The sequence below is a fragment of the Pinus tabuliformis genome, chromosome 4_2 (assembly GCF_031772625.1).
Source record: "Pinus tabuliformis cultivar Carrire ecotype Pingquan chromosome 4_2, CPIR1, whole genome shotgun sequence".
NCBI lineage: Eukaryota > Viridiplantae > Streptophyta > Pinopsida > Pinales > Pinaceae > Pinus > Pinus tabuliformis.
The window spans coordinates 904,421,739-904,438,921 of record NC_142304.1 but is presented as its reverse complement, the minus strand read 5'-3'; the positions used below and the strand labels follow the sequence as shown (position 1 = coordinate 904,438,921).

General features: G+C 36.2%; 1 protein-coding gene across 1 annotated transcript; it reads right to left on the bottom strand.

Moving 5' to 3' along the window:
• Nucleotides 1–2,080: 2,080 nt before the first annotated feature.
• LOC149172612 (serine carboxypeptidase 1-like) lies at nucleotides 2,081–12,202 on the bottom strand. Its single transcript, XM_089426396.1, has 5 exons — nucleotides 11,987–12,202; nucleotides 3,499–3,620; nucleotides 2,436–2,549; nucleotides 2,295–2,340; nucleotides 2,081–2,164 (listed from the first exon to the last, which is right to left on the bottom strand). Exons 1-5 carry the CDS (start codon nucleotides 12,200–12,202, stop codon nucleotides 2,081–2,083), a joined length of 582 nt encoding a protein of 193 aa, XP_089282522.1.
• Between the last annotated feature and the right edge of the window lie 4,981 nt (nucleotides 12,203–17,183).

Sequence of the window (17,183 nt, the reverse complement as noted above, 5' to 3'; positions counted from 1 at the left end):
CGAATTTGTAATAGTGTTGCAACCTCATGTGAAGAAAGGTTGGCAACTTGTATATTATGTTGAGGGGTGAGCTAGGGGCATGGAGAGTCTGTTTGGAAGATAGTCAAGTTATTTCATCTTCTGTGGAAGTGCACTATGAAATCATTTCATAGCAATCAAACAATTAATTTGGAAAGAGGTGATACAAATCATTTCGTAGCTACAACACATAAAACTTGGACGATTGTGTGTTTGCTTTTTAAGACTCTACTTGGCCAACATTCATATTGGCTAGTTTGGAGGATGAAATTATGTTGGGATTTATGTTAAGCTTGCTAAGTGGAAAAGAGAATCCCTTTTTTTACAATGTGTGTGTGAAAGGTATGAGTATTTTGTATTGTTTGGCATTGAAGATTGTAAATGGTTGAATCCATTGTTATATGCACGGACTAGATTGGTGATATTAACATCGATGTGAATAGGATTCCATCCGTATGTGATTGTGTGTATATATACCCACATAGATAAATAAACAAACATGTAACATTTAAAATCCATTTATAATAAGAATATTATATATCGAGAGAAATATTTTTACAAATATATGTTTTCTACTTCCAAATATGATAACCACATGTAGTGACATTTTTACTTGTAAAATACAAATAATAAATAAAATATTCCAATGCTCTCTCTCTCTCTCTCTCCCTCTCTCTCTACCAAAAGATTGGTGATATTGGCATCTCCTGTTAACATGTGTGCATCTGTGTGTAATTGTGTGTGTATATATACACATAGATAAATAAATAAACATCTAACATTTTAAAAATATTTATAACAAGAATATTATATATTGAGAGATAGTTTTAGATATATTTTTTCTACTTCCAAATATGATTGTATTGACATTTTAACTTGTAAAATAGGAATTATATATATATATATATATAAAGAAAGAGAGAATTGGAATATCTTATTTATGATTCCTATTTTACAAGTTAAAATGTCAAAAAATGTGGTAGTCATATTTGGAAGTAGGAAACATATATGATAAAACTCTTTCTGTGGATATATAATATGCTTGTTATAAATAGTGTGTGTTTCTCAAAATTAATATAGATCCATCATAAATTCTAATATAGGAATCAAATAAATGGGTTTGCATTCTGAATTATTTGATTTTTCTAACCCGTTGATAGATAAGACTTAAGATGGATCTATTCTCCTATATATTTTTTGTGATGTAATCACCCACAAAGGATTTGAATTGATGAGATATCTTTATGAAATTCCCTAAAAAAGCACTTATTCACCATCAATCCAAAACCTTGTGAGAAATGTTTTATATTTATAAGATTTATAATTTCCAAAACTTTTATTATGTAAAAATAATTAGAAAAAAATCATTTTTTATATTCAAAAATTATTAATATATTTAAAATCTAATATATTTTCCCAAAATATCAACTAACATTTTCACAGAAGGTCAATCATGTTTGTTCTCTCACTAACCTAGCACATAAGATAAGATAGGAATTCATTATTCTAATTCCAACGGATCTCACTAGAGATGGATTAACTGTACATAAATATCCAACAAATGAAGACCTGAAAAATTTCTCGCTAGATGGATTAATTGTACATAAATATCCAACAAATGAAGACCTGTAAATTTTTCATTTGGTTCTCTCTATATCATTTCCATATTTCTTAGATGGTTGTTCAATGTATTCGAGAGAATAATAATCCAATCTAAAGGAAGAAAACTGATAATGCCTAATTTTTTTGAATAGCGGAGCCTCTATCTAGGAAAGAGAAAATCGAGACAATGGCCAGCAATATAGACAATTTTCAAACATAAAATCTAAATAAAATCTAAAAGCAATTGGGATTAATTAAGGGAAATAGAAAACTTGGAAACATGTGGTGTTTCATAATGGTTTTCTAGCTAACCAACGCATGTAAAAAGCCAATGATTCTTTAGAGAAAATCGAGACAATGACCAGCAACATAGACAATTTTTAAACATAAAATCTAAATAGAATCTAAAAGCAATTGGGATTAATTAAGGGAAATAGAAAACTTGGAAACTTGTGGTGTTTCATAATGGTTTTCTAGCTAACCAACGCATGTAAAGAGCCAATGCTTCTTTAGGTTTGTATTGTGGAACCGTATGTCCAGATCCCTGCAAAGAATACATCGTAATTAGTTTTAATTAAAAAAAAACATTCTATTTAGTTTCAATGAAAAGTGATGTTACCTTATTCTTGCTTCTTCCCAAAATCATAAAGAAAGGAAAAAAACAGGCAACCCACCTTTATAGTTGCAAAGGTCAAGTTGTGATCATATCCTTGAGTATATCTGTGCACATAAAAATTTCAGAAAGCACAATAATTCATTTAAATGTGTTTGAATTAATATGGTGTATCAAAGTTGAAGCAGTGATGTGTGCTTACCCGGCAACCTGATTATCCACCATCCATGGGTGCCATTGATCAATTATTGCATAACCCAAGGACCTTGTCCAAGCCTGTGTTCCAGTGAAAGGCACTATTGCATCATGGTCGCCACTGTAACCGTGAATGAAAATGTGAAGATCATAGTATATCATTCTTGCCACTGTCATCAAATGAAATCTTTTTGGAAGGTAATATTAAGTATTTTGTGCATGGCATAAGAAATTTCTGGTGTGTAATCATTTAATTATTAAAACTTATAAAAATATATATACACTAATTTTTTTAATTTATGTTTATAAATTTAAATAATAAAAAGGAAAATTAATATATACAATATTTTAAATATATAAAAAAATCATTATATACCCTGCAAAAAAAATGCTAAACATAATATAATATGTTGAAGGTTATATATTAGGTTTTTTTAAAATTTCATAAGCAGGTAGAGTACGGAGATACAAGGCAATGAAGGGTACGAAAAGTCAATAAAGAACCACGGGAAAACAAAACAAATTAAATAGTTTCTTGAAAGTGCTATTTTAGGATTTTTTAAAATCTCATTCAAGTAGGAATAGTTTAGAGGTTGGACATGCTTATTATGAGAGCATTATGAAATCTACATGGTCTAAGTAGTGATTTTGTTAACTAACAAAGATTGGAGTGAAATACAAAAGAAAATATAAGAAACCATAGAATAAAAGGAAATTGATATAAATATGTTTCAAATTTATACTTTATATATTATATAGATATTTTTAATCTTAAACATTTAATAAATTTTAATTTAAAAAAAAATATATAATAATTATAAAACTAACTAATTTATTACAAAAACAATCCTATTTATTATAAAAAAACCAATTTAGGATTATGTTAGGATAGTAGGTATGAGGAACTAATGGTGTTTTATAATCTAATAATGGCATTTAAGAAAATCATAGTCTAATAAAGGTTTTTTACTAGAAGGTCTTTTTTCTAATAAAGAAGTTTTGAGGTTTTAAAATCTTTCATCTCAAAATTTATATGTATCTATTAACAAAGTGGGTAAAGTAAAAATTACCTGTAAATTAATGCACGATAGCCTTTACTCGTTAAATTTTTATGGTAGATGATCATACTTCTACCATCGTATGCATAGGAAATACGATTATTAACCATAACCCATTCTCCAGCAATTTCTTCCTGCAAGGAAAATTGCATAAGTGGAATAATCATGAATACTCAAGTGAAACATAATGGTTGTCAGAAAATGTAGTTGGAAAACCTAAATGTCATTGATGAACCTGAGTATGTTAAGATCACTCATATAGAAAATGACAATATAGGAGAAGAACAACCCAAAACATTATTGATGTATTCGCTATGTTATTAATTGTTTTATATGTATCTGGTATGTTATTAACTATTTTATATGTATAGGAAACCCTAAGCTTCTATTAAACCACCCCAATTAAAAAGGTGAAGAGAATATTCAAAAGTAAATCTACAATAAAACAATTCTTGAGAGCAACGAATATAGACTTGTTACTACAGCATCAAATAAGACTTCACTAAACTTGCTACTCATATCATTTATAGAATTTTTTAAGATTTCCTGCGATGTTTCATTATTGTGCAGTGTGACTTTGTTGTTTTATCCAATGTTTCACTTTCAATATTTTGGGAAAACTTTTAATTTTTGGGAAAAAAAATTTCATGTATGTAAGGTTCCATTTTTATTTTAGAGCTTATTTTGTTTTTAAACATTGTTAGGTAAGAATCATAACCATTGTTAAAAGAAAGAGGGAATAGTTGAATAAGTGGCTCCACCTACTAATTTGTAAATAAATATCAAGAATTATGGAGTAGTGATAAAATTGTAACATGTAAAATGCATATTTCAACAAAAAATACAATACCCTATTTTAGCAATGTTAATTTGGTAGCTCACTCACAAACTCCAACCATGGGATGAGATTCCTCCTTTCTACAGGACCAATTTTGACTATTAAGCCACTCAATTTGGACAACGAAAAATGCACTTTTGAATTAAAAGCCCACATGTGTATATTTGATTAGGTCGGTCATAAAACAAATTGGAAACCCTTGGAAAGATATCAAACAAGTGACCTCAACCTCATTTGGACAATCATCTTGGATCATTCTTCTATTTTGTTTCTTCTTTTTGGCTCACATAAGTTTGAGGCAAGTCCACAGAGGAATGGGTTCACATGAAGGTGAAACTACAGGGTCAGAAGCTTTCATCTTTGTTTTAGTGTTTTTTCTTTGTAGTCACAAGCGTGTGACAGAGAAATCTCAGTTGCAACTACATGCAAGTCAGCTCATCCATGAAATTGAGACCTAAGGTGAGTTTTTTCAGTTAACCAAAGTTTTTTTAGTTGAGTGCAGTGTGCAATAGTCGACTGTTTTAAAGGATTCTCAATCACACTTTTGAGTATTAATGTTGTTGGTTTCATCTCAAGAATTTTTTTAATTGATTTTGTTGGATAGGTTAATGATTAAAGATATGGATCATTATATTGCCTTTTGCTAAATATTTCGATGAAAATCTAATAAGAAAAATAACTTGAATTTACCCATAGTGAGTTTTTCCCTTGTCTCCCACCAATCCTAGTCTTTCTATTCATGAGTGCCTTTATTCCAATGTTCCTTTATGTTTTGCTGCATTGATTATGATTTTTCTTTTCTATATAATTCCATATGTTGCCGAATAATGTTGTAAATACGTATAATAATATGATGTTATGGGGTGAAATTAATGTGTAAATGAATAATTGCAATTATCAAAGGAGAGAACAATATAGCCCTAAGAAAAATTAGCATGGTTTTAGAGTTGGGCTGAAAAAAGTCATTAAATATCACCCTTATGAAGACACCTTTGATGCAATCATGTGATGATAGAGGGGACCTTAAAGAATACTAGGGTTTCAAGGAAACCCTAGGTATTATGAGATTTGGGTTTGTGAGAAACCTTGGTTTATGGTAGAGATTTGAGATATGCAATCTAGAAATCCTAGCATGATCAATGTGAAGATGTTCAAGCACTTGTGACAAATTTGATGAAGCCCTAGATGGGATAGTCTTTATTAGGCTTCATTGCTAAAGAATTTTATTGAAATATTGAAGGAAACATTATCATATGGATAAGATGTGGTAATGAATCTTGAAGGTTGGTTCAAGAAGGAGTTGATCTCCTCATAAAAAGATATGTACCTTTTATACTTATGTTACCTCTTTGTGATTGTATTCCTGTTTAGGTTTATTGCTTTTATTATTACTAATAATTCTTGCATGTATATTTGAGTATTTGGATACTTCAAACCTCTTCATGACATGCAATAAGTGGATCCTTCTTGAGGATCATCTGAGATGCAAGAAAGGATGGATAGTGTAGGAAGAGAAGAGAGATAATTTCCCATGAAAAGGAAGTTCACAAGATATGTATGATGTAATCTTTCAATGTGATGTTCCAAATATAATATTGGATGGCAAGGTAAAACCTAAGCTATGATGGAGATATCACCTTCATGAATGATTCATATACATGAAAGTAGATTTGATTCATGGTACTCATGATGAGATGGTGCACTTGGTATTGGACAAATATCTTACATTCTATTAAGTCGTGGAAAAGCAACCTAGAAACATTGATATTTTGAAGATATTTATATATTCGATGTTTGGAAAAGAATGTCTCATTTTAGTCATAATGTATTTCCTAATATTATAAAGAAGGATAGCACATTGATTGTTATATATGGTATCCTGATACTATTGATAATGTTTCTAGCAAGCATGGTAACCATAATGATAGAACTATAACAATAAGATTTATATTCAAGATATTCTTGTTGACTTTAGTTAGACTTTCATAAGCTTAACGACTTGGACAATTCAGGATGCCCTATCCTCGTGATTGAATAATATAATAAAGAAGTGATGTAGTAATTATTATATTTATGATACAGTTGTGAGTTACACTAATCATAAGATTCTAGCGCTTGATGAAAATTTCATGTCATGTGATGATGAAGTATCTAACATCTTATGACCATGATAGATATATGTTTCAGAACTTGATATAGTTTGATTTTGTGGTATAATAGTTATGTTGATGCTTAACAATATTATGATAGACAAGTTGATGACTTGAATGATGATGACTGAAGTGGACGGTCTCATTAAGAGGGGGAATTATGTTAGAATGAGGTTCGAAGGCCTATTTATAATTGAGAAACAATGGAAAACTGTAAAAAAATATCTAACGCTAGGAGATGAAGCACCAAAACTATGGGCCCTATTTGGGTCTATTGGTACATCAACTTCCTGGGGTCGTAACTTTGGCATCAAAAACTCTGTTTGATGCATACAATAACTTGCTAGAAATTTCTATCCAATGAATACAATGTTTGGCTGCAAAAATGAGTCAATATCCTATGTTTGCCCATTTTCGAAAAAACCGCATTTAGGACCTCAAAATAGCTATGGAAATTTAGGACCTCAAAAACTGCCAAAAAATAGTAAATTATGCTAGAATTAAGGAAATTGAAAAACTGAATTAAACAATTGTGGGGGTCAAGTGGAACATGTGAGTGGCCACCGATATCCACCTAGATTAATCCTCCCCCCTTAGGAAGAAATGGTCCCCATTGTGCTGAGTGCCTCCATGAGATAGGGAAACTTCTGCTAAACTTGGTCCTTGGAGAGCCACTTGCCTTGGTCCAAGAGTTGGACAACTTTGACAACTCGATATAGTTGGATCTTTTGTTGGTGAGTATTCTTGATATGTGTGTCCATTATCCCATCATTTGTGGTTTGTTCCACCTAGTCCAAGTTTAACTATGCTGGTGTGAGTTGTTCAATAATGTCGGATGTGTCTAGTAATGGTGGAATGTATGGCCGAAGGCAGCCCACATTGAACACTAGGTCCAGGACAAGGAATCGTGGAATGTTGAGCTTAAAAGAATTGTCCCCTGCAACCTTCGTGATGGTGTACGACCCATATCATAGCAGCCAAAGCCTATCATGGGGCCTAGCGAGGCGTTCCTTCTGCAAATGTAGCCAAACTTTGTCACCTTCCTCGAGCTTGTGTGGCACCCAATGCTAATCATGTCACTGATTGTACTTAGCATTAGATATTTCCAACATGTCACGGACCTACTGGAACATGCGATGGATACCCTCAATGATTTTTTTAGCCCTGTCAGCTTCACACTTGACATGGACCGAAGCTACCTGAGTGGTTGCAAATGGTATGGCCACATCAATGGGACATGGAGGCTAGAATCCCAACCCCATCTAAAAAGTGTTGTGGCTAGTTGAGCTATGGAGAGCTATATTGTAGCTATGATTGACATTGTGGAGGCTTTCGTCCCATGTGCATGGATGCTTCAATTTCTACATGTGTAAAATGTTTACGATCATCCTCTTGATGACCTTTATTTGGCCATCACCTTGGGGGTGGAAAGCAGTGGACTTAGTGAGCTTTATATCCAACATCGACTAGAGACTTGACCAAAATGTACTTAGGAACCTACTATCCTGATTTGAGACAATGGACAGTGGGATCCCAAATTATACCCATACTCATTCAAAGAAGAGCTCTGTAGTGGTGTTTGTTGTGATACTCTTCTTACAAGGTGCCACAATGTCCATCTTAGAGAATCTATTGATGACCATGAAAAAAAGTCATTTCCATGCTTAGTAGAAGGGGGGCCCAACATGTAATCCATGGATATGGATTCCCAAGGTTGACTAGGATTAGGCAAAGGAGTATATAGGCCTTGCTTCATGATGGTTGGTTTGGAAATACCGAAGGCAGTGCAAGAACTAATGTATTTCCCAAAATCCTCTCAAAGGTTTAGCCAATAAAAATACGTCTACAACATTGCCACTATTTTCTCTACTCTAAACTATCCCTCAACCTGACTATAGTTCACCTCCCAAATCATCTTGGAATGTTCTCTTGAAGGAACACAAAGGTGCCCTAAGTCACATAACAATGTATCCTAGAGGTGAAAATTTGGAACTTGCTTGCCTTCAAGGAGTGTCTCGTATGTGTTTCTGAATTCTAGATTTCTCTTGTATAGATGTGGCCACCTTAAAGTTTAGTGCCCACAAGAGTCAAGCACAATGGTCAGTGCCATGACCAACAATCTTCTGAGCAAGTTTGAAACATTATTGGAGCTGCTCATCTTGTACTTAATTTTCAAATAGAATTGTTGCAGCTATGTGGACTATTTTTGGTGGCGATTGTTCTGCAACTTCCCTTGTGTCTGTATGAACTGTAGGGGTTGGTGGTGTGTGTGGATGACCGTTTCCTTCCCCATAATGTAATGCTTCCATTGTCAGTAAGCATGCACCATGGAAAACATATATTTTTCATAGGTGGGATACTTTCACACTGTGTCTAAAAGTGTCTCACTATGATATGCCATTGGATGCCCCTATTGAGTAAGAAATGTACCAAACGCATAGTTGGAGGAATAGAAAATGTGATCCTTTAACTCGGAAATCACATTCTCTTAGGATTCAAAAAAAAAAAAAAATTCTTTCGATCAACCCTTGGTGAGTTGACTCAAAGGCCAAGTGATATGAGTGAACCCCAACACAAACCTATGGTAGAAATTGGGAGGACCGAGAACGTTGTGGAGCTTCATTAGAGTGGTTGGGGATGGCCAATCCTGAATGAATTGAATCTTGGATGGGTCCACATGCACAACCCATTCATTAATGATGTACCCCTGATATTGAACTTGGGTCAACCGAAAGTTCATTTGTCCAAATTGGAACATAACATGTGTTGTGATAGTGTTTGGAGGACCTATCAAATATGGCGAAGCTGTTCTTCCCAATTGTAGACAAAGATTAGGATATCATCCAAATACATCACCGCCAATGAGTTGGTCAAGGGTTCCAAGATTTTTTCCATTAGCCTCATGAAGGTTGCGGGAACATTCGTCAACCAGGAAGGCATGAAAATCCATTCGAAAGGGACAAAAATAGTAGATGCACTACTTGATAATTCTTCTTTGTGATAATTCTTCTAGAACTTGGTGGTGGCAATGGTGGCACTCAGCTCCATGTCAATAATACTCATGCCTTTTTCATTCGCCTTCTTGGGTTCTGACTCAGAGTCAAGATGTGCATCTGATTCATAAGCCTTCAGCTTGACCACCAATAATTGCTTGGCCCGACACTCACTTGTGTTGTAAGTGGGGCTCTTATGTAACTCACGTCATTTCCTCATGTCCTTCCTTGTCTCTGTTGTGTTGTTATTTTCTTGTGGCTTTGGTGGGTTGTCTTAGGTAACCCTCCCTTGGCTTTGTCATTTTTTCTCTAACTTGGGGGTGCCTTTCCCTTGCTTCAGATTCAGAGATCCAAATTCTCACTTCTTCTATTCAAATTTCTACTAGATATTCAAAGTGTATCGATAGGTAATGACGGGTGAGTAGATTTATAGGAATTCCATCTCATCCTACATGTACATGTGTAGACAACCAAAGAACTCTCATACAAAATTCTGCTCAGAATCCTTGATATCCAATTACGTGTGAAGGCTATGAAAAATATTTTATAACTTTGGCACATCTTGGTCCCTTCACTGCTGCAACATGGTACCATTTATGTATTTATCTTCTCTTGATGGTGCTTGACACTCCAACATGAATAGGGATCTCCATAGTAAGAAATCCCAACTAGAGCTCAAACCATTTGGGGTAGGAATCCCAATAGTGGGTAGTACAATAGCGCCTTGACTATTGTAGCACGTAACTCTAAGTATGGTAACTTTGTTGGAAGCAAGTGTGTGGCCTTGAAGTGAATCAAGTGACATGCATGGGGGGTCTAACACAAAGAGGTGAAAAGGAAGTGTGTCCCTTAGAAGGATGTAATAGTATGCAACCTGAAAGGAACACACGAGTAGAATGACATCACAGGCTGGAAGTAGAATAGTCCACAATCCAAAGTGACAGGATAATACAACAACATGTCTTCAACAAGATTCATACAATTGTATACAAAATAGTTCATATACAAATGTCTAAGTGAAATAACATACATTGCTAAAGTAACGAGAATAGTCAAACTACAATAAAGACATATGGATGAAATTCTTTTCGCTTAGTTATATATATGAATTTAATGTTCCATCCATACATCCACCATTGACAACCACTAGCCCAAACAGTGGAACATTACAGTCAACACCGCCTGCTCCTCCAAAGACATGTCCTCGCTGCACATTGTGGCGAAGCCAATGCTCATCACAATACTCTTCAATCCTTCTCTAAGCAATGCTTAGATAAATCTTGGCTCCAAAAAAGCCACTATATGAGTTATGAGGTGCTATATATAACAAAGGGTTGGGTGACCCTTGACATTCCCCTTTGACTCTTGGACTACTGTTATGACTCTTAAACTCCTTTACAAATAACCCTTTACATTACATAGTGATTGTTCACATTCCACCGATGACACTTGGAATTCCACATACAATATACTTCCAAGTAATAATACAATTTTCACATATACCCATGTGGGACAAAATAGAATTCAGTCATCCTAACAAGACAAAAATCATCACACAATGTCTTGGTGAAATACCAACTCAGGGACATCCTCTTCATGGTCTTAGCTAATGAATTGATATGAAGGTTTCTACTACGCTATTGTGTCTCGCACTATTTGGTGATGTCTTTCTCAAAACAAACTCTTTCCTTGATGGCTTCCAGTTATATTGTTATGGAACCTTTTTCCAACTCATCTTGAAGCATGCGCATCATGTTTATGAGTGTGGTTGGACCACTGATGTACTTCTGCACGTTTTTTGCACTCAGCTCGGAGTCATCGCTGGTGGCCTCTTGCATCAACTACTCTATGTATCGGTCAACCTGCAATAGGAATTGGTTCTTCATCATGGCTTGAGCTAGGGTTCTGACTGAGGGGATCCTATGTGTCCTCACTATGACATCCAAGCTCTTGAACAACCGTGCATAGGAAGCCTCAATGCTAGTGATGAGCTGAGGGAGATCCTCATAATTCCAGATAAACATTTGAATTTCTGCTTTGTCTACCTCTGTCTGTGGCTTCATTATCTTATACAAGTAAAGAGAGGCTCCCTTGTACCTCATTATCCATTCTTGTACATGCGTGATAGAAGTGTGGATGTCTTTGAGATTTTACGCTATCTTCATGCACTATTGCTGAGAACCATATAGATGGACAACTACCTTGTGCACGGTGACAAATCTACCATATAGTCTCCACATGGTTGTCTCAAGAGTCCATACTTCAGCAAGCATTGATTTTCTCATCTCTGACATAGTGAACCCTAGAGATTGTTTTGTTCTCTACCTTACCCCTTTCAAGTACTTCACCATCTAATAATTTTCTACTATCAAGAACTTGACCGTTGAACTCGTGGCTTTTGCATAAGCCTTAGAAGAATCAACCATGGTAGTTGGATGTCTTATAACAACTACAAAATTTACCCTTTGATCTGTGTGTGCAGGTTATGTGTAATCATCTGGGATCTTCTTTATTTTCACCTGTACAATCCTCTCTCGTGACTTGTCAAATGACAGATTGTACACATCCATCTTTGGATTATCATCAAGGAGGAAAACTTCTCCTTGCTTGCTTAGGACTGGTTCTAATTTTAGAGGTGGAGAAGATTGTCGAGCAACCTCGGATTCTCTCAGTATGTGGTCATTGTATTTTTCCCATGGCTTATGGTCCAACTCCATATCCATTTCTTCAACCATCTGCTCAATATGCTAAGGAAGTTCCTGAACCTGCACTTGCTCATGCTCTTCTTCATTGGATGGATGCTCTGATTCCTAAAATTGTAGAGGCACATATTTCTCTATCATTGTTCCTTGGCTTTTTTCCTGTTCTTGTTTATGCTTCTCTTCCATTTCTCTCCTCCTTAGTTCCTGCTCTCCTTTTAGATTCTTTTCTGTTTCTTGCAACTTCATCTCTGCATCTTCCAACCTTTGTTTATTTCTCTTTCTCTATTCTAGTCTCTTTTTTCATTTTCACCTATTCGCCTCTATATCCAAAGGTACTTTCTCAACAAGAGGATTTTATCTAAGCTTGTAGCTTTACACATCCTCGACATTCGCATCCTTCAAGCTTCAAATCTCATACAATCCAATCTGCAAAGGAAGAGTAGGCCATGGTGCCTTCTTCCTCCTGTGCAGTCGTGCTGATAACCCTATGGAGATGTGATGTGAAACCTCTTACATGACCAAATTATCTGTAGACAACCTTTGTAGCACATGCAGAGGCTTCTCTCCATAAAACATCTTGAGGAAGGCGCCACCGTGTGAGGCATATCAATGTGCAATGTTAAGCAATGCCTTCATCACTTCTTGGGACATGCATGGTGGATCACGTTTGAATATCATCTTGTACACTGGGGTAATAAAGTGGTCAGATATCCTCACCATGACCCCTCAATAGCTGCACTTAAAGAGAAACTTGAAGTAGATGCTCACATCATTGTCTGATGGTGTCCATGTTGAACCCGTGGCAAGAAACTATTGTTGGGCACAGATTGCATTAAGCAGGTATGCATACATATAGAATCTCGCTTCCTCGTCCTTAGGTAGATTATGAGCATTGGACATATGCAGTTTCGACCAAAGATCCAACATGTATTAAGAGTTGAATGACCTTCCTTCATTTGCCAATTGATCCAACACAATCACCCAACTCTACAAAAAGGTCTCCATGCACTCTTGACCATACAAGCAACATGAAAAGATGATCTAGAGTTGGTAGGCCTTCCTAAGTTACTTAGTCTTGTAGACCTAGTTGGGTGTCGACATGAACTTCGATGGCTCTTATACCTAATGCTTCATGATGTCTCTAGTGTACACACTAGTGTTGGGAGTAAAGAAGAGTGCATCCATGCAGTTCACCGGTTGTGGTAAGTGATACATATGATGGTAATTTTCTATCCTCAATGTAGAAATCTATGTTCCACTAACATGTTAGGCCCCTATACTACTAGTGTAGGGGCCTAACACTCATCATCTCAAGATCAGTATGTGAGACAATGGAGTGAATGATGTCCACACATGGGAAGGCGGGGCACCAACATGTAACCCTGTACAAGCCTGACTTGTGGATGTTGACATAGACCTATCGATCTTCCAGGTATTCCTTGAAGTTGCCCGCAAATATGTCTTTAATTTCCTACCATGTAATCTTCATGTCCTACTCTATGAACAGTTATGTCTCTACATAGACTAGCAAGTTCATTGACACATATTCAACTACATTTCTAGTGCTTACCTCTATAGTATCCTTTGATCCATATCTCCTGGAAGCCATGATGCCTATACTGCTGAGAAGCTACTAAAAAACCCTTGTACCTGGAGACAAAGAGGACACTCATGGCATGCAAATGTCAGCTTAAAATAAAAAAATCACTTCAAGCACCAATCATGCAATAAATTGGGTAACTATTGGGAACGATTACGCAATTATGGCTTTTAGAGGTGCGGGACTCTTAGCTAGCTTGACACATTGCATAGTCCCAACTGCCAGTGAGAGGTGCTGACGACTGGAACTTCATAATGCACACTCCACTCGTCTTCGCGATGACTCGAACTACACAATGCATAGTTCATTCTGGAATTGATGCTGGCTAGGACTCTGCATTGCACAATCCTAGTGAAAATACCATAGGACTCTCTCTTCAAACTGTATAGTGCACATCTGGAGCTAGTCAATGATAGCCTATACATAATTCCTTGAGCGAGCGCAAAGCCTTGAGATCCAGAAATGTGTAGTCCATCCCAAGAAGAGCTGGATTCAGGCCAAGGCAACTGCAATCTACCCAAGGGAAACTTGAAAATGAATAGATCTGAATGCATGAGTGAAGGATGGTGTATATCTAAGTTAACGGTGATGCATTTAATAAAAATAAAGGTAGGAACCAGTGAAACAAAAGAACAACAAATCTTGTGGGGAGAGTCACCACAACGATAACCGTTAGTGCAAAAAATGGGTTATGCATGCGACACTAAGGAAAGGAAATGAAAAACTTAAAATAACAATTCTAAAAGCTAAAAAAATAAAATTCCAATGGTTGTTGAATAAAACAAGAAAAACAATGCTCACATAAGCCAAGGAAACAAAAGCATCAGAAAAAGCTGCAAAACACAATAAAAGCAAAAATTACCTGGAAAAGTTGTGCCAACTGTGCTAAAGGTTCCTAGGTACGTCGAGAATTCCAGAGCTCCAATATTGAATGTGAAAACAAGCTCTGGTAGTATCAATTAAATATATTTTATTGATTTAGGGTTTATGACATGGAGGAAATATCTAGGAAAAAGCGACAAGTGGCAACATTTTTTAAAATTAACTCAAGTGCAACTCCCACTACTAAAACTAGATCCCTATTTTTTAGGGTTTCTTTTTTCTTATTTCTTTTTTTTTTTTCAAGAAGATACGCCATGCATTCATCGAGAAATTGCATAGTTCTCGAAGGAAATGGGAAACTTACCGGCACATGGATTGAGCAATAGGTGAGGGAATGCTTGTACACAATTCCTAGGTTGAGTGGATCTAGTTGCCTCTCATGCTCAGAGAAATTTCTAAGCTGAGGGAAATCTATCAGCTGGTTCTACACATTTCTAGAGTCCAAGGTCACTACTGGGCAGATCTACGTAATTCTTGAGAGCAAGGCTCACTACTAGGTTGTTCTGCGCAATTACTGAGAGCAAGGTTTGATTCCCTCTAAGACTGCCCACATTACAAAGTGAGTGCAAGAACTAGATTCTAACCAAGTCAAAGGAGGTCAGCGTGTGCTTAATATGTAAAGGAAGTAAGAAAACAAAATTTGTAAAGTCAAAGACAAATTCAAATGAAAGAACAAGTAACTGGGCAGTGGAAGACAAGCTATGGAGATTTTAGTAGGGAGGCTAGAAAATGAAGTGAAGAAGAAAATTTGGAGGATGGTTGTAGCCACCACAACATTGGCGATAGACTAGTAGAACTCCAACTCTCTGTATAGACCTTGTCTCATGTAAAGGGAGTCTAACTCCTCGAGAAGTATCATTTGATTCACTGATCGTCCTGGTTCCTTCACTAGCTTGAGTTGAAGATATACTCCTTGCCATTCTCTTGATCAGTCAACATTCATAACAAGCCAAGCTAGCAAAGTTGTTTCGATTAGGGTTGAGGGGTATATTGATGCATAAGTAATATAGATTGTGAGAGTTTAAGTTTCATCTCTCCTGTTGCTCCTCTTCTAGTAGGCCTGGACAGTAACCCAACGGAGTCACTTCAGGAAGACAAGCATCACTCCACTACCAGCGAGCCTAGAGAGTACCTCGATAGAGTTTCTTACTTCACCTCTCTATGTAAAAATCATTTCTCTTCATTCGCCTGTAGTTTATTTTTTTCATTTTTTTAAGAGAAATGTTCATAGGCACTTATTGATTTTTCATGAGTTGGAAGACGGATCCCGACTTATTAAGAGCCGAAGAGGTTGTCCCTTAAGATAAGGATGTTATATAAAACTCTAACATGCTTTTTAAGGTTCCCCATCCACCTTACTCTACGTGTCTGAGTTGACAATGGTTAACCAAAAACAAAAAACTGATTAGAGTAAGAGGTACTAGTTAAGAGTGCAAGCGTTGTGTTTTCACTAGGACTCACTCTAAAAATAATGTATTTTCCATCATGGTATCATTGATTGAAATAATGAAATATATTTATAAACATAGGGGATATATGAATATCCAAATGTTGGAGGAGCGAGAGGAAAAACTAGGGTTTGAAATAGAGGCGACAAAAGTAAGCTGGTAACTATGAAGGGGCAAGGAGGAGGGAGCTCCACTCCCTCCTACAGAAAATTAGTTTCAAACAAAGGCAAAAGGACGAGTCAGAACAAACTCCAAAGTCCTTCGGAGAATGATATAAAAACTACTGGAACCCACATGACAGAGGGAAAAGAACCCCAAGACAATGAAGGGACCCACGAGGAGGATCGACAGGATACGAAAGAGAGTGACAATGTTGAGAGGATGAAGGGTAGAGACACAATAGGACCCTGCAAACCTAAGTCCAATATCAAACCACGAGTGGTCCTGAATGATCCGGCTATGCAGGCACACAGGGATCACATGGCTACCTATACGGTTATATGCAAGTTTATGGGTTTTTGGTCCACAAAAAAAGCACTATACACCTGGATAAAAAATACATGGAAACCAAAAGGTGAACTAAACATACATCTTGGGTCTAAGGGTTTTTTTACAGTGGTATTCATGAACCTGGAGGATAAAGATAGAATTTTCGAAGGAGGACCATACTTCTATGCAGCTGAAGGACTCTATATGCAACCTTGGATGATGAACTTTGTGCCAGAGCAAGAGATGTTCGCATTGGTCCTGTTATGGATTATATTATATTCCTTACCTTTAGATTATTGGCTTCTAGAATCCTTAAAAGCTATAGGTAATAAGTTAGGACACTTTATAAAGATCTCAGAGGTGACTCTACGAGGAAAATATACCTCCTTTGCCTGAATTTGTGTAGAAATGGACTTATCTCGGGCACTCCCGAATGAAGTCATCCTGGAAGTGTATGATGAGGAATGGGTTTAGGTGGTTGACTATGAACACAACCCATTCAGATGCCGCAAATGTCATGAACATGGGACCCTCCTTAGAGATTGCCCTCTCAACAAAAGAGAGGACAAATTGAAGGTCAACATAGGAAGAGATC